Here is a 16,888-nt window from a genome sequence, read left to right as displayed (position 1 = left end):
TCATGAGTTGATGAGGTTTTGGCAGCATGATGGCAACTTCAAGGTAGACAGTGAGTGCTATGAGTATCAATTTCGAGTACATCGCAGTATCACCGGTATTTGTTCCACCCATTGTCCATTTCATAATCTCCATCATCACCATAGTCCTCATCTCCTCCCGCTTCTTCCTCGTCATCCTCATAGTCATCCTCCTGCTGCTGTTCCCTCTCGCGATCGTCAGAGTCCGGCCTCGTGATGTAGCCTGCAATGCGGTCCTCGCGCCTTGCTTTATTCACTTCCTCCGTGACATCCTCATCGACACGACCCTGATGATCAGAGTATGTATACGTCGCATCATTGTAACCACCATCCATCGCAACGACATGCCCACCGCCATTGGCATGCCAGTATGCAACAGACGCTTCGCGAGCCCCGCTGAGGTATTCTTCGTCGGGCAGGTCGTCGGATGTCTCAAAGCCGTTTTCTTCAAGACGCTCTGTCCATTCGTCAAGGTCTCTTCTTCCGGAGTCGCTAGCGGGTGGGCTGTATTCGTTGGATAGTCCTGACGCGTAGGACTGGCCCATGTCGGTGTAGTTTACGCGGGAGCCACTTGGGTTGAAAATGTTGGTTGGCTTTTCCATGTCTTCATCTTCATTGTAGTCGACTTCGTCGTCGATGGCATCTTCAACGTCGCTAGCATCCTCCTCGCTGTCAGAATCTTGATCGCTGTTGGCTTCTTCACCCTCGATGTCATATTCATTATTGGTGGCATCTTCGTCTTCGTCGCTAGAACTCTCGGTGTCGCTGGAGTCATCAGCACTGCCGGCATCATCCTCGTTGCCAGATCCTTCGTCGTCGCTAGCTGCTTCAACGTCGCCAATGTCGTAATTGCCAATCACCACTTGACCATCGCTGACGTCTCTATCGTACGGCTTGAGAGCATGGCGTCTCAGCCTCTCCACATTGTGTTAGGTTGGGTCACGAGGCATGCCGTGTATGACGTATAGATTTCAAGCTTGATCTCCGAAAATGCAGTTGTAGAAACGAGTATTAATGGAGTGACTGAGTGAAAGCGCCAGGCTTTATGCCTTCCAAGATTAGGTTGTGTATTCAACCTTGAGCCTTCAGCCTTCCCGAGGTCTTGTTTCGACACAGCAATTGCGGCATACGGTTCGGCTTGGGTGGCGCAAGGCAGACACTGCTGAGGTCCTTGGACAGTAAACAGGTTTGATCGAGCGACACCACAGCCTACCTGTCGATCACAGGAGCCGTAGGAGAGCATCATGTGCATAGCGCCAGCATGCATGCATTCAGTCTAGCTGATCGCGATCATTACTATGTAAAACCATGTATGGCGGTGGCTGAACAGTGCCATCAGGCTGAGTCTTTCATCATGTCACTTCGGAATGCAACTAGACTTTTTGGTGCATGAACACTTCGGATCAGACAGATTAGATGAGCAAGTAAAGTTTCTTCTTCCTCTATGTATGAGGTAAAGACCCTACGTACCTTCAGATACGCTGAGCCATGCTATGTAAAGACAACGCTAAATGCCCTTCGCGCAGAAAAGTGCAATACAAGAACCACCACAGAATGAAGCCGAAGCTATGTACAAACAGAAGAAAACCACCGAGAACGACAACGAGCAACGCCATGCTCGCTCATCCCTGATACGGTACGCGAACTAACACCCAAACCGTGCATCCCAAACCAACACGTCCAACCACGTAAAAATACCATCCTACGGCGTATCAATAAGATCCTCCAAGAACTCGTCGAGTTCGATAATCGTAAACTGCTCCGCCCACTTGGCCCTGAACTGCCTCCTCCTATAACCACCATTGATCTGCTGACCCCAACTGATCAATTCAACCTTCCACCCCTTCTTCAACGCGCGCTCCACATGCGCGAGAAACCCATCCGACATCTCCGCCACGGCACCATCCCCAGTCGCGAGAACCATAGTGCTAGGTACTTCGGTATCAATGATGCTTTGGCACATCTTCAAATGAAGAATCTCGTCGACGCCTTGCTCGACCCATTTCGGGGCCGAGGGGGTCTTCGGAGTGACAGCAGACGGACCCGTTTCAGAGTCGCTGCCGCTGCCGGAAGAGCGTATTTGAGTAGCCTTGTGCCAGCCCATCTTCTTGACGTCGTTGAAGAATTTCTTCTTCTCAGAGTCTTCGCGTACGATCAGCACTTGCTCTTGCATGACGCTGTCGTAGCCGACGGCTTTGGATGTCTCGACTAGTTTCGCCACGTGGGGAAGGGGGTTGGCTTCGCGGTGGGAGCCGGCGAAGAAGCGCTTTGCTACCGGCCGGCGGCGCTCCATTAGTAGCGCTAGACTGTCAAACGACATGTCGTACGCGTTGTGGTGCAGGCCGTGGTAGCGGAGCATGTCTTTGAGGCCTATCATGATGTTGGAGGCATCGACAAAGACGTGCAGTCCATGCGCCGAGTTGCGCTCGTTGAGCATTTGCATAGGGGCCACCAGCCACTTTCGATCGTCAGGGAAAGTGCTCATCAACTTGTTGAACAAGTGATAATGACGCTCTACCTGTGATCTAATCGTGAGAGCTGGTCGCTGCCCGCTAAACGACTTACGATGCGGCGTTGGGGTGGTGGGTGGTTGTTGAACGACGGCTGGTTGAGAACAGGTTCTTGGTACGGTAACCGGTCGAACAGTTCGGGGAACAAGTCCATGGTGTACCGGTGTGGTGGCACGAGGCGCTTGCTGAGGTTCGAGCAGAAGGTCCTGAGACGAGGCAGGTGCGAGTGCATCGAATGTTGTATTTTGGGTCCGAGTCGGGGCCGGTGCAGTAGAGGGAACGACTACGGGGACTTCTTGAGGAGGCTGAGGAGTCACAGGCTGTGCCGCGGAAGGCCGCTTCAGTATGCTGGGTCGGGCCTTGGGTGTCCTGGGCTGCTTCTGTTGTGCCTGAGGAGCCTCGGTTGCGTCTTGTGCAAGTACTGGGGTAGGCGTCGCAGGCCTGATCTTAGCGCCCACATTGGATCGTGAATGTGCTCGGGACGGCTTGGTTGGCGTTTCCGCCACCTTGACATCCTTGGTAGTTATGCTGGCGATGTCGTCTAGTTGTTTCCGCAGTAACACCTGCTGTGCCTGTTGCTGCCTCTGCTCGCGTTCTTCCGCAAGCTGGGCCAAGGTGTCCTGAACAGCTTGGTGACGGCACCGCTCCTCTTCGAGCTCCTTCTCGGCGCGTCTGCGAGCCTTCTTCCGTTGGGTCTTAGTCAGACCTGTGTTGTCTATCGCCTGCTCGTCTGAGCTCTCGCTAAGCTTGGCAGGTGTCCTGGTTGATGCGAGGACGGGCGACGGTAGTAAAGCGTCATCGGAATTGCTGAGTTCGGACTCGGGGTCGAGTGGCGGCAGCGGTGCAGAGGCAGTATCGGCGAATCCAAGATTTTCGAACAGCTTGGAGAAGCTGCCTAGACGTATCCCTCCATCTTTCAGTGTAGAAGCCTGAGGTGTCGCCACCGACCGAAGCGGAGGGGAGCTAATCTCTTGGGTGCCCGAATCTATCAGGCCGATGGCGGTGCTGAAGTCCCAGCCGGAGTCGAGCGGTTGTGAAGGCATTTGATCGTTCTAGGCTTGCGAATCGGCGTATTTACTTGGTGTATGCTTGTGGTAAGGAATTGGTGCTAATGCGTAGAAGACACTGGAGTCGTCAGTAAGGTGAACGATGAACCATGGTAAGCGGTCCCAAGGCTACAGCTCGCGCATATTGAAGCCTGGACAGCCTTCACAGTCGAATTATATACTGCGCCGCCTGTACCGCAATAAGTGTCAAACATACCGTGTAACTGATCTCGAAACAATCGTCTTAGTCGCACGCTCATGGTCTATCGCGACAGGTTCAATGGAAAGAGTGTCTTCAGACTGAGTCGGAATCCACAGACACGAGTGAAAGGAAAGAAATGAGCAATGACAAAGAATGAGTCTTGCGCGAGGGTAAATGTAAGTGAGTGAGCTCTGGGTGGCGGCGGGGTGAGGGAGATCGGCAGGTAGTCAGGCGTGTCTCAGCCTCATATGGTCAGTGCTCCATGATTCATTCGGGTCGGGTCGCGAGGCCAACGCGGTGGCGAATGACACACACGAGATGCATGTCATTGGGTTTTCTCTACGCCAACCTCGACTGGGCTTCAAGCCAGTCTTCACGTCGGGCTAGATTCAGAGAATTACAACACCGCAGAGCGATACTTTCTACGCATTGCTTGTTCGAGATACTGTCGGTGGTCCGACAGCGTCAAGCGTCCCGAACAAGACGAGCTGGATCGTCGCACAAGTAAACATGGTCTGGCATGCTTCGCTGCAGGGCGCTTCTAGTCCAGCTTCTAGCTACATATTCACATGTACTTTGGACAAAGTCTGGATTTACCTAGTCTTTGATCTTGTCCTAAGATCTGTCTACGGTCTTGTAATGCGTTCAACAGCAAACCACAGAATGTGTACTATAGACTAATCGCGACTTGCAAAAGGACCAGCACTCATCAATATTTATCACTTTGGTCACCAGCAATATGCTACAGCAAAATCCTCAGTCAACATTTACCAACACTCCATTGAGCCTCGGCATAACCCTCGCGTCCCCTGCCCCACAACCCGCATGTATCTCCAGCAACCGTTCCCCAAGTACCCCTCCCTTCACCTCCCCCTCTCAAAACGCCCCTCCCTTCCCAAAAAGCCATGTCCGCAGATTTCTGGGCAGGCTACGTATCCGGCGCAGCAGGAATAATAATCGGCAATCCACTCGACCTAATAAAAACGCGTCTCCAAGCCGGTCCCTCATCCCAAAATGTCGAAACTACATCTCCAGCTACTACGGGCGCAACGGTTACAGCACCACGGGGGTTTAAAGGACAATTTGAGAATGCGGGAACGCTCGTAAGAGGTGAGCAAGACAACATCGCAACTTCAATCAGTATAAATGGAAGTGAGATCAATTGACTGACTCAACTCCTCCAGTACAGGCGCAACAGCACCCATCCTAACCTACGGCGCTCTCAACGCCCTCTTATTCATGACCTACAACCGCACCCTCACCCTCCTCCACGATTCTCCTGCATCGCCTACAAACTACTCGAAAGTCTTCCTGGCAGGTGCAACAGGCGGTCTCGCATCCTTCATCGTCAGCGCACCAACCGAGCTAGTAAAGTGCCGCGCGCAGGTAGCGACCAACGCGACGACGACTAGTTGGAGTGTAGCGAGAGATGTGTGGAGAGCAGAGGGGATCAGGGGATTATATTATGGCGGCGGGATTACTAGTGTGAGAGACGCGGTGGGGTATGGGTTTTAGTGAGTTGCTTGCCTGTCCGTTGTTGGAGGACGTTGGCTGACCGCACACGCAGCTTCTGGTCCTACGAACTCTCGAAACAGGCCTGGTCCTCGCCAGAGGACTCCGACCGCGAAACAGCCATGAAGGTGCTGTTGTGTGGAGGCCTCGCTGGTGTCATAACATGGGCGTCGATATTTCCGCTGGACGTTATCAAGACGAGGGTGCAGACGCAGATACTACATGCGCCAATGCGGGATGGGGAGGGAAGTGCGCTGCTAGGGTCAGAGACGCCCAGAGCGCGATTGAGCGCTATCGAAGTTGCTAGACATGCCTACAAGACAGAAGGCGCGGGCGTTTTCTTCCGGGGCTTGGGAATATGTAGTATACGAGCATTCGTGGTGAATGCCGTACAATGGGCTGTCTACGAATGGATGATGAAATTGCTGCAGCAATAACACATCATATCAGACATCACGAATACGTAGACCATGACAAAGAAGAGCTTGAAACCGCTAAGTTACTATTCGATCTCCTCATTACATTTCGAAAGCTAGCCCTTTTGTCGACAAGGAAATTTTGGTCCGCTACAGACATGCCCGTGATCAAGACCCGTAACATAATCTCTCCAAAGCTCCGTCATGTGTATACATGTGAAATGAGAGAGAAAAAGGTGTTCCTAACATGACAATGCTCATAACCAGAGCAAATGGGAACCCTTATGCATCAGCCTCTGATGCTTGCGCGTCGAAGAATTACCGCAAAGCAAAGATCACTTTACATGATCTGATCCTGGGTCAAACCACCAGTGTTCTCAGTACCCTCCATGGCATCGCCGCCGTTGCCCATGTTGGTGTACTTGACGTAGGCGAGACCCAATGGTCTGCCACCGTACTGGTATCCAGTGAACTTGGCTGCGTATTGTTAGTGACGGAATTCAACGTGCATAAACAGACTTACCGATAGATGTCTCGGCATCTCCAGCCTGAGCGAACTCGACGACACCGGTTCCGCGAGAGCGACCGTTGGGCTCATACTGAATCTCGGCACGCTCGACCTTGCCAATCGTAGTGAAGAGCTCGACAAGGTCCTCGTTGCTAGTCGACCAGGGGAGGTTGCGAACGTAGATGGTGTTGCTGGGCTCTCCGCCTGCAGTAGCATAGTCTGTGAATGGGTTGGGTGCGGCAGGAGCAGCGTTGGGGTCGAAAGCAGGGCCACCAGGGGGACCGCCGAAGCCACCTCCACCAGCGTAGCCTCCACGACCTCCAAAGCCACCACCAAATCCACCACGGGCACCGAAGCCTCCACGGCCGCCAAAGCCACCGCCAAAGCCACCGCGTGCGCCGAATCCACCGCGACCACCAAAGCCACCAGGGGCGCCAGCGAAGCGGTCTTCACGGACCTCTAGGTTGCGACCCTGCCAATCGTAGCCGTTGAACTGGGTAATGGCGTTGCGAGCATCCTCGGGAGTCTCGAAAGCAACAACACCGGAGCCCTTGGGACGGCCATCGGGGGCGATGTGGACGTCAGCGCGGAGGACTTGGCCGTTGTTAGCAGCCTGGCGGAAGAGATCCTTCAGATCCTGCCAGCCGACGTTGTAAGGAAGCTAGAAGTGGGTCAGTATACGCTATCGAGGTAAGCAGAAAGGAAGAAAAGGGTACGAACGTTGGCGACGTAGACCTGTCGTCCTGCACCACCTCCGGCAGCAGGGTTGCCGCCGAAGCCACCTCCAAAGCCGCCGCCGCGAGGCATACCGCCGCCAAAGTCACCGCGTCCGCCGCCGGGGGCGCTGAATCGAGGCTCGGCCTCTCGGTCTTCGCGAACGTATACGAGTCGGCCCATGAGGTTCTGGTTGCTGAGCGATGCAACAGCGTTCTGCGCCTGCTCCCGGGTGGCATATTCCACGATGCCACAGCCCTACACCCAAGCAAAAGCCAGTCAACCTCCATCCTTCTCACGATCAAGACAAGCCATCATCCTTTACCTTTGACATTCCGTTCGGCAGCAGCAAGACGTCTGCGAAGAGGACCTCGCCAGCTATTTCCGCATTAGCCCAGCTCTTGACGCGGCGCAGCGCATGCCGTACCTTGGCGCATGAAGTCCTTCAGGTGGTGCCACTTGACATCGTAGGACAGGTTGCCGACATAGACACGGCGATCTTGTTGCGAAGAATCCCTAATACTCTGCATCATTTCGCCCTTGTTCTCGACAGGTCGCGATGAAGCTCCTCGGCCAGCACCGTACGATTGGTAGCCTCCTGCACCTTGCGCACCGCTTTGGGGGGAGCGCGAGCGGCGTTCAGTGCGGCGGTAGTCCTCGCGACTGCGTGAGCGGCTACGGGGCGAGTAGGAGCGTCTGGAGCGTCGCGGTGAGCGAGATCGTCGACGGGGGGAGCGGTCGCGCTGGTCATAGTTGTCAGTTTCGTACGACATGATTGCACAATGCACGCAATATGTCGAGGCGATGAAGAGGTTCTGGGAGGTTCGGCGATGGCGAGCAGGTGCGGGCTCGCGTGGGTGATGGGGTTGAGGAGAGGTTGCGCGAGCGGGTGAGGGCAAGCAGCTCGGAGCTTGGGCAACGACAATCCGCCCGGGCGGCAGTTGCCGGCAGCGGCAGTCACGTGACAGGCCACCACCCAGGCGTAAGCAATGAGCGAGGAAATGAAGGTGCTGGCTGCCTTGGAGGGGCTCATGGGTAGCTAACACCGGCCCCCTCACCATCGCTCACGCTTACAGAGGCCCATCCAGCACTGCAACAGCCTCGCCGTTCACCTGACCTGCGCCGGGAGGCGGAAACAGAAAGAAGAAACATGAGTACTTACTCGGTCGCTTGGACGATAGTTATCTCCTGCAGAGTCTGGTAGGGAGAGGTCAGCAGGCAACGTGTCGGGTCGTGAGAGAAAGCAGAACCGTGATGGCGCGGAGGATGGCAAAAGCTTTGGAAGGCCGGGGAGGGGAAGTTACGGCTGCGTATATAAGAGGGGCTCACTTACCCATCCTGTGTATTAGAAGTAGCTACCGGTGACACTTGCTAAAAGGCCGGCTTCCCTGCCAGCTGGAGGGCCAAGTGGTGCAGATATCACGCTGCAGAGAAATTGCCCTTCTTCCGTCCACGCCTCAATGATGACGCTGTATGGGTCCTCGACAGTGCAAGCCTCCCCACGGCACAGCACCCACGCAGCCAATCGCGTTGCAGAGGCGCCCACCGAAGGCCAGAGGGACGTCCCGGCCGGCTGGGTTGGTCGACGGAGGTTGAGGTTGCAAGACCGATCGGGAGCGCGTCGGTAAGCCTGGGATATAGCTGAACCTGTCGTGAACTGCCAGCTGTGGTCGATGTCACGCTATCCCACCTGATGAGTCTGGCTTTTTTCGGTTTCGTGGGCAGGGAAAAGCGCGGCAGATGTCATGCAAGCAAACACCTTGATGGGTGGATTGATTGTGATGGAGGGCTGTGTGTGGGTCTGTGGAGTCGTTCGGTCGCTGGTCGTGCCTTCCCCCACCATCTCGGAGGCCGTGCGTTCCTGCGGGAGCGGGTTCCTTAGCCGCGGCTTCTGTCTTCCATTCCACTATTTACTCCGCGTGGCTTCGCTGTTCAAACGCTCCGGAAATCCACATCACCTCCTCGATTCAATCGCAAGCCGATCACAGATAGCCGGTGGTACGGCTGCCAGTAAGCACAATTAGGCCACCACAGGCCTGGACCCCTAGCCGTGTGCACTGTTACATCGTCAGATCTCATCATCGATTTGGCCCAAATCGTAACACCAACATGCACTCCCTACCCGTCCTTGTATGACCGGTTCTCCCGGTCTGTACATCAGCTCTGGTTGCACAGTGCGGGTCTGGACTTTGATCAATTGCACCCCGGTTTCCGTTGAGGGATATACGTGTACTTCGAGAGACACGTAAGCTGGCTGGTCAATTGACGTGCAAAAGGCCTGCTTGCTGCCACTTTGAAAATAACATGTTTGTCAGCTTGCATTGTCTGCTTCTCAGATCGAGCAATCAATCGCCTTCAGACAATCTACTTGCTCGTCGTGGATAGGTGCGAAGGCCTTTCCCTCCACCTCTCCGCGGAACAACAGAAGCTGGCCAAGCTCTTTAACCTATTCCACGTTTGGATGTGCATGCTTAGGGTACGCTCACAGCTCTGGCACGGATTAAATGGGGAAGTTTCCACAAACGCATAGAACATGCTACAATGCGACTCGGTAATAGGGCCAATGGGTAGGCGACGTCATCAGGACAAAAGCCGAGGTTCCCCACAGATTGACATCTCGATGCATCTCAAGTTCGTCCATTCATCAAGTTGCATGTTTACTCTGCATCCTTACGTATCCAATATAACAGCAGCCCCAAGAATACATTGCTTGGAGGTCTCGTGACCACAGCATTTCTGCTATCGAAGTCAATATGCCTACCAAATCACCATTTCCCGATGTGGAGATCCCGGCCGTTGACCTCTGGGGTCTAATGTTCGACCGCAAAGACCGCGACTTCCCCGACGATAAAGTCATATATCGCGCCATCAACTCCGACCGAAAGTACACATTCGCCGATGTAAAAAGCAACGCGACATTATTCGGCGAAGGACTCCGGAATCTCTGGGACTGGCAAAAGAACGACGTACTCGCTCTTTATGCGCCAAACGAGATTGACGTACCGCCAGTCATCTATGGAACCTTCTTTGCTGGTGGCATTGTCACGCCTGCGAATCCAGGGTATTCAAAGGATGAGCTAGCTTATCAGCTTGAGAACTCGGGGGCTAAGGCGCTTGTTACGACGAAGGCTTTTCTGGACACCGCGTTGAAGGCTGCGGAGAAGGTTGGAATCGCAAGTGATAGGGTGATCTTACTGGGTGCCGAGAAAGACGAGACACATCGATGCAAACACTGGACTAGCATCAGGAAGACATCAGGCGCATTACGGTATCGCAGGAGACGAGCGGATCCTGAAGACCTGTCCTTCCTGGCGTATAGTTCAGGAACCACAGGATTACCGAAAGGCGTGATGCTGAGCCATCGCAACATCGTCGCCGACCTACTTCTTTGCCAGGGGGCAGTGGGAAACTGGTACTCATCCGCAAACGACAAGTTCCTGGGAGTTTTGCCATTCTTCCACATTTACGGACTTACTGGTCTGGTACATCAGACACTACATCGCGGTATCGAGCTCGTGGTGATGCCGGCTTTCGATATGGAGACGTTTCTGCGGACCATACAGGAACGCAGGATTACCTTCATATACGTTGCACCTCCAGTCATCGTGCGCTTGTCAAGAGATAAGATGGTGGATAAGTATGACCTGTCGTCAGTCAAGATGATCACCAGTGGCGCGGCTCCTCTCACCAAAGAGCTAGTCGATACTGTGCACAAAAGACTGAACCTCAAGATCAACCAAGCGTACGGGCTAAGCGAAACAAGTCCCATGACACACACTCAGGTACGTTCCCTTCTCCACAATACTGAGCGGGATATGCTAACACCCCCCAGCCATGGAACGAATGGTACACATCCGTCGGCAGCGTCGGAAAAATGTTCCCCAACATGACCGCAAAATACATATCCGCCTCGGGCGCCGAACTCGGACCAGGCGAAGCAGGCGAGCTCTGGCTCAGCGGCCCCAACATCTTCAAAGGATACTGGAAGAACGAGTCCGCAACCGCCGACGCCATAACGCCCGATGGCTTCTTCAAAACAGGCGACATCGGCTTCCAAGACGAACAACACAACTTCTACATCACCGACCGCGTCAAGGAATTGATCAAATACAAGGGTTTCCAGGTCCCGCCTGCGGAGTTAGAGGGGAAGCTGATGGAGAGCGAACTCATTGATGATGCGGCGGTTATTGGGGTGAATGATGAGGAGCAGCATACTGAGGTGCCGAGGGCGTATATCGTTGCTTCGAAGGCTGATGCGGGGGAGGCAGAAGCGAAAGCTATAGTGCAGTGGATGGATAAGAAGGTTGCGAATCATAAGAGGTTGAGAGGGGGCGTGGTGTTTATTGATGAGGTGCCGAAGAGTGCGAGTGGGAAGATATTGAGGCGAGTGCTCAAGGAGAGGAGTAAGGATGATGTGCCCTTGGGTGTGGTAGTCAAGGCTAGACTATGAGCAAAGAGGATCCCATTGTTTTATCGGCCTGTATACTGTACATGCCGCACCGGCTGTATGCCTTGAAGAAGCAAAGCTGTGATGTCAAATCCGTGATGCTAATGAGAGGAGAGAGCATGAATCGTTTAGTGGGGTATGGCAATGACTCGAATATGTGCTCATCACAAGTAACAGGAAACATCTTGGTGCTTCATACCAGTATCTCTCGATTTGCACACATGTGATCGTATCAAGGCATGCTATTCCAGCGCCAGTAGATGCTCACTAGATATACGTTTTCCCTGACATACAAACACCCAAACCGGAGCAACGGCCTCGAGACCATCTGTCTAGAACAAGTCGAGCAAATCCTGGTTGCTCTTCTTGCTCTGCTCGCCGCCTAGTTGCTGTGCCGGTGGTGGCGGTTGGTTGGTATCCATGCTCATGCTCGCAAATCCATTCATGATATCGTCGTTGCTCATCTGCGCGGCCTGTGCTGGGGGTGCGGCGCCGCCTCCGTCCCCGAACAAGCCTAGCAAGTCGTCCATGTTCGATTGTTGTGGAGCAGGCGCGTTTGTGGCTGGAGATGCGACGCGTTGCGGGGTGCCAGCGAGTCCTTCGAGACCTGATGAGCCATGTGTGGGTGTTTTCTGCATTGAAGCAGGCGCGGAGCCGTCGAAATCGATATCCAAAAGGTTCTCCACGTTTGAAGGCGCTTGTCCGCTGACGGCAGCAGCTGCTGCTGCTGCCGCAATTGGGTTTTCTCTTGCTTCTTCCTGTTGCTCTTCAATGGCAGCCCGTTGCATAGCCTCTGCACCAAATCTGCCCTGTCCAAGGAAGGCCTCTGGTGGCTTGTGGTAGACTGAAGCCAGAGTTGATAGTTCTGTGAGTAGCGTCTCCAGTAGTTGAGGAGGCAGTGACCGTATTGTGGATGTGATCGGGGGTTTGTCGGAGAGCACAATATCCTATTCAAAGTTAATGTCATGTTGCGCAGCGTAGTAGACTAACGTACCTTGGTGATCTGGGGATCACTAGAAAGTAGTCGCCAATACACGTATGCTCGATCGCGGATATCTGGGTTGTCGTTGTCTGCGGTAGCGGCCTGCAAAACCTTTGTTACCAAGCCTTGTGCTTGATCTGGCTTCTTCAGGAAAAGCTTGACGACGGCTGTGAGTATTTGAAGTTGTGTCTGATGACTGTTAGCTTCCGTAGGTACATCTTGAGGGCAGACATACTTGAGTGAACTCCTCGGCAAATGTGTCCACGAAATTCGACAGGATCTCGCCGGCGTTGTTGATCTTCTCAGCGTACTCTCCAACAATCCAGATCAAAGAGGCTCTCGCGTTAGGCTCATCCAGCTCGTCTATACACTGGCAGAGTGTCGGTATTATGCCTTCGTAACCGGGGTATTTGCGGAAAATGTCCTTGATGACTACGATTGCTTCCTGCACGACGTAGTTGACTTTGGTGTTGATGAGGTCTAACAGTGTGTTGACGCACTTCTCGCTTGCGCTTTCGATCTTGATCGCGACCTGCCCGATAGCCTTCACGGCTCGTCGCACGAAATCCATGTCCACCTCCATAGCGTACTCCTTCAGCTCGGCCAGTAGCTGGTCGACGTTCTTGTCGTTCGCTATCCGCACCATGATTTCCAACTTCTGCATCTTCAGGTATGGCGGGTCGTTGTATTTGCAGAAGAAGACGCGCATCTCTTTGCTGAGGATATCCGATTGCTTCTGGAGGAGTAGGTCAATGTTTCGGAGCGCAACGTACTGTACTTCAGGAGCGGACGATACGAGCGTGACTATAGCATGTTAGCGACACCCCTGTAAACCTCCGTCGTCAACATACCTAGTGGGGGAGCCATCTTCTTTGCATACGACTTCATCATCTCGGGAGAGATGTTTCGCATGTGCAGGAAGACGACCTTGACAGCGGCCAGCACCACACTCGGGTTGACGTGCTGGAACTGTGGAACGACTCGCTCGCAAATGTGCTCCGCCTCCTTGACATCTGCCGGCTTGTAGTCTGCCAAAGTGGTGAGCAGAGTGACTCGACCCCACTCTGTACACTCATTCAGCGCCAGAAGCATCTTCTTCAGCTGCTGTGACGATATAACCAGGGCCTTGGTTTCCGGTGCTGCCTCCTGAATCTCTACCAGTGCAGTGACCGAGTTTGCGACGACCATGGGGTTCGGGTCGCCAACCAGTTCCTGCAACTGCTCCAGGAAGCCGTTCTCGATGCACATGGACGGGGCGAGGTCGAAGAGCTTAGCGACACAAAGTGCTGCTGTTTTCCGTACGTACGGAGACTCGTCTCTGAGTGTTTTCCGTAATGGTTCCTCCATATAGTCTGTCATCTTATCGACGCGGATGCAGCCCATGGTTCGGATCGCCAATGCTCGTATGAGCGGGTTCGCGTCTTCGGAGTCTTGTACGAAAGTGTTTACGGCGAGAATGCAGAGGTCGGGGTGCGATTTTGCGTAGTTCCTAAGTATTTTGTTAATTTCCACCTGGATCGCAACCAGAACTTGGACCTACATGAGATATAGATAGACCAGCTTCTTCTGGTCAAGGTCGGCAGTCGCAATGTTCTTCAGAACGTCAGGGAAGAGGGCCGAGACATCTTTGCCCAGCGTCATGGACATGATAGTCTTCTGAATGGCTTCTTTCCTGCCACAGTCTTAGTATGCCCCCAGTGTAGTCCTCGCAGTTCCAGGCGCTCACCGTTCGTAGGCATATTGAGATCTGATGCAATGGTCAGCTGGGAATCGTTACACTGGCTTGGGGGAATTCATACACCAGACCCGCCCTCAATTCGAACGTCTCTCCTTTGCGCGGGGGCGCAAATGCGCCTCTTATCCTATTAACAGCCATTTTTGTAGGACCGTGAAGGCTAATCGCTCAGCCAAACCCCTCCGCTTCCGGCTCGTAGAATCTGGAGCCTGCTCCCTACAAGGCCGAGGTACTGGGAAGCGCAAACTTCTTTGGCGATTTATCTTGAGTGTCGAGAAGTCGGTGTCTCTGGATCGAGGGGCGTGGGTGAAGGTGAAGTGCGGGTTGGGTTAATGTTGGTGGAGCTTCGCGACTGCCAGACTGCCACCTTGATGATGCGGTCTGTGCGCCGCCCGGGGCCCGCAGCCATGCATCGCATCTAGCCCAGCCCTGAAATGCTTCGACGCTCCCACTCTCATCATCGGCGTAGCAGCATGGTAAGTCGAATGCAACCAACAACACGAACTGCATGACGCTGAGATCTGACTTCGGATCGCAGCCTTCCAATTTACCTAATCTACGTCGACTCTTTGTGGAAGCGCGCAGCGAGGCGGAGGAGAGCGCGTACTCGAGGAAGGCCGTATGCTTTCTCTATCAGTATCAGTTCGGATCTGGTGGGCTGACACGATCACAGTTCTATAATCTTGCCATATTCATGTCGTCTATCGCTGTCTTCAGCTTGGTCGCACAGCGAATGGCTTCCGCAAAGGCTATCGGATCATGACTTGAGAAGAACACCACTACATTATCAATTTCATGATCAATTCATGAGACAGGAAAGAGAACCACGGCTCTTTACCTAAGAGTGCAAGAACGCGCTGTTCCCGTTGCGCTTTATTGTGGATAGACCTGGTGGCCGGCGCTTACTTGAACAACAACCCACCTCGGCGCTTGAGACGGCCATTTCATGAGTTCAAGCCAACCATCCGCCAATCAATTTACTGTCGGATGGATTGCATGCCCGTTACAAGTAGGTGAGGCGCGAAGTGATACTATGCGCCCTACTAGCTTCCGACTTACCTGCATGTAACCCTGAGTTGCGGCACAGTAGCAATACACCATATCAATAAGTAAACATGATGCTTCTTACTGTTCAATCCATGCTCCTGAAGAGTTTTCGATCTTCCGTTTTACAGACATGTTTCATTCCGCGCCCACAGCCTCCCTAGGTCAAGATAATGACACGAAAGACCGGCCCCTCATTCGAGCATCAACAACGTTCTACGACCGAATCGTCACTGATTGGTGGTGGTGGGAGCTACTCAGCTGGACTGTTAGTCTCGCCTGTATGGCGGCTATCATAGGTGTTTTGTGGTATTATGATGGCAAACGGCAGCCAGAGTACTTAGTGACAGGCATTACGCTCAACGCGTACGTTGCCGCCTTCGCTGCGGTCTCTAAAGCAGCTTTGATATTACCGGTTTCGGAAGCTATTGGACAGTTGAAGTGGATTTGGTTCCAGAAGGAGGCGGCCTTATGGGATTTCCAGGTCTACGACGCCGCCAGTCGTGGACCTTGGGGTGCAGCTCTGCTTCTCATCAAGACACGGTGCAGGTTATTATACCCAGTTGGAACCGCGTTATTACTCGCTGACATGATACCAGACACCTGGCGTCCCTGGGTGCATTGATTACTGTTCTAGCGCTCGCATTTGAGCCATTCTTCCAACAGATTGTGGCCTACCCGGAAACGATGATTGCCGACCAGCAGAGTACAACATGGGCCGCGAGGAGTTTTGTACCTCATAATGCACCTGTATCGCGTAAGCTGTCATTCGGTGCCCGCCCAGACCCGACAATGGGTGCAGTAATCGATTCCGCCTTCACTACTCCAGAGGTTGGGATCAGGCCATCTACAGCCACGTGTCCCACAGGAAACTGCACCTGGCCTTCATACTCGACGCTTGGTGTCTGCCACGAATGTCAGGACGTGTCCTCATTGATGGAATATTATTGCAAAAATAACACGAGCTTGGATCGTGCAACAGGTTTCAGAGAGGCCGTGGACCCTTGCGGATTCAAGGTCAATAACACTTTCCTAGTTGGCTCTACGGGGCTCGTTGGTCTTCGTCGAGTAACAAGTTTAACGACATTAATCGTTAACACGTCAAACGTTCATTCCCGATACGATCCCTTCTTAAACACCACCGAGTTTGCACACGCCACTTTACCCATCGCGGATTTCTATGTTGGGTACACTCCCGGAGGTCCTGCCGCTGCAATGAGGAACGAAACGCCAGTGCTGATGGAATGTCTACTTACTTGGTGCGTAAAGACTCTCCAAGCCCAAGTCAACAACGGTGTCCTCGAAGAATTGGTCACCAACACCATCACAATACAGCCGGACAGCTATGACGCGTCATCACCGATCGTTGCCGCCCTTGGAAATGACACCTTCAACATTGTAAACCAAACTACGGAGCTTCTGCGCGACTGGATATTCTCTGATATGCCTCCCGCACTCAACCAAAATCCAGAGTACCCTTTTGCGTCTGACATCGGCATATGGAATTTTCACCAAGTACCACCGTACGACTTCGAGGGGCCTCTTTCCAATGTCAGCAAAGCAATAACGAATAACTTGAAATCGCGCGGGATAGGCACCGTCCCTATCGCAGGTACAGCGTGGACGACGGAGAAGATCGTTCAGATACGTTGGGAATGGATTACGTTGCCAGCCATTTCACTTGTCGGAAGTTTAGTCTTGATATGCGCGACGATATTGGAAGGCCGGCGGACCCAGGCTCCTGTGTGGAAATC

At 53.4% G+C, this 16,888-nt stretch overlaps 6 protein-coding genes across 6 annotated transcripts; 2 read left to right on the top strand and 4 right to left on the bottom strand.

The window, feature by feature from the left end:
* Nucleotides 1–89: 89 nt before the first annotated feature.
* J4E93_006418 (uncharacterized protein) lies at nt 90–968 on the bottom strand (the record flags this gene model as incomplete). The annotated part of the gene is made up of 2 exons (XM_049344331.1): nt 90–898; nt 962–968. 2 exons carry the CDS (start codon nt 966–968, stop codon nt 90–92), a joined length of 816 nt encoding a protein of 271 aa, XP_049198766.1.
* A 752-nt stretch (nt 969–1,720) lies between these two features.
* Nucleotides 1,721–3,571, bottom strand: J4E93_006417 (uncharacterized protein; the record flags this gene model as incomplete). The annotated part of the gene is made up of 1 exon (XM_049344330.1): nt 1,721–3,571. The coding sequence occupies one exon, from the start codon at nt 3,569–3,571 to the stop codon at nt 1,721–1,723; it is 1,851 nt and encodes a 616-aa protein (XP_049198765.1).
* Nucleotides 3,572–4,681: 1,110 nt separating this feature from the next.
* On the top strand, nt 4,682–5,725 carry J4E93_006416 (uncharacterized protein; the record flags this gene model as incomplete). Its single annotated transcript, XM_049344329.1, has 3 exons — nt 4,682–4,886; nt 4,966–5,290; nt 5,344–5,725. The coding sequence occupies 3 exons, from the start codon at nt 4,682–4,684 to the stop codon at nt 5,723–5,725; spliced, it is 912 nt and encodes a 303-aa protein (XP_049198764.1).
* A 319-nt stretch (nt 5,726–6,044) lies between these two features.
* Nucleotides 6,045–7,699, bottom strand: J4E93_006415 (uncharacterized protein; the record flags this gene model as incomplete). Its single annotated transcript, XM_049344328.1, has 5 exons — nt 6,045–6,181; nt 6,228–6,873; nt 6,933–7,184; nt 7,252–7,304; nt 7,354–7,699. 5 exons carry the CDS (start codon nt 7,697–7,699, stop codon nt 6,045–6,047), a joined length of 1,434 nt encoding a protein of 477 aa, XP_049198763.1.
* Nucleotides 7,700–9,679: 1,980 nt separating this feature from the next.
* On the top strand, nt 9,680–11,376 carry J4E93_006414 (uncharacterized protein; the record flags this gene model as incomplete). The annotated part of the gene is made up of 2 exons (XM_049344327.1): nt 9,680–10,708; nt 10,759–11,376. 2 exons carry the CDS (start codon nt 9,680–9,682, stop codon nt 11,374–11,376), a joined length of 1,647 nt encoding a protein of 548 aa, XP_049198762.1.
* A 329-nt stretch (nt 11,377–11,705) lies between these two features.
* AP1B1 (AP-1 complex subunit beta-1) lies at nt 11,706–14,231 on the bottom strand (the record flags this gene model as incomplete). The annotated part of the gene is made up of 7 exons (XM_049344326.1): nt 11,706–12,320; nt 12,368–12,544; nt 12,591–13,159; nt 13,207–13,844; nt 13,896–14,027; nt 14,082–14,102; nt 14,155–14,231. 7 exons carry the CDS (start codon nt 14,229–14,231, stop codon nt 11,706–11,708), a joined length of 2,229 nt encoding a protein of 742 aa, XP_049198761.1.
* Nucleotides 14,232–16,888: the final 2,657 nt, after the last annotated feature.

Source organism: Alternaria ventricosa (assembly GCF_023758065.1).
Source record: "Alternaria ventricosa strain BMP 2768 chromosome Unknown scaffold_10, whole genome shotgun sequence".
Classification (NCBI taxonomy): Eukaryota; Fungi; Ascomycota; class Dothideomycetes; order Pleosporales; family Pleosporaceae; genus Alternaria; species Alternaria ventricosa.
Note: the sequence above shows the minus strand (reverse complement) of the source record. Positions and strands in the feature narration are given on the sequence as shown.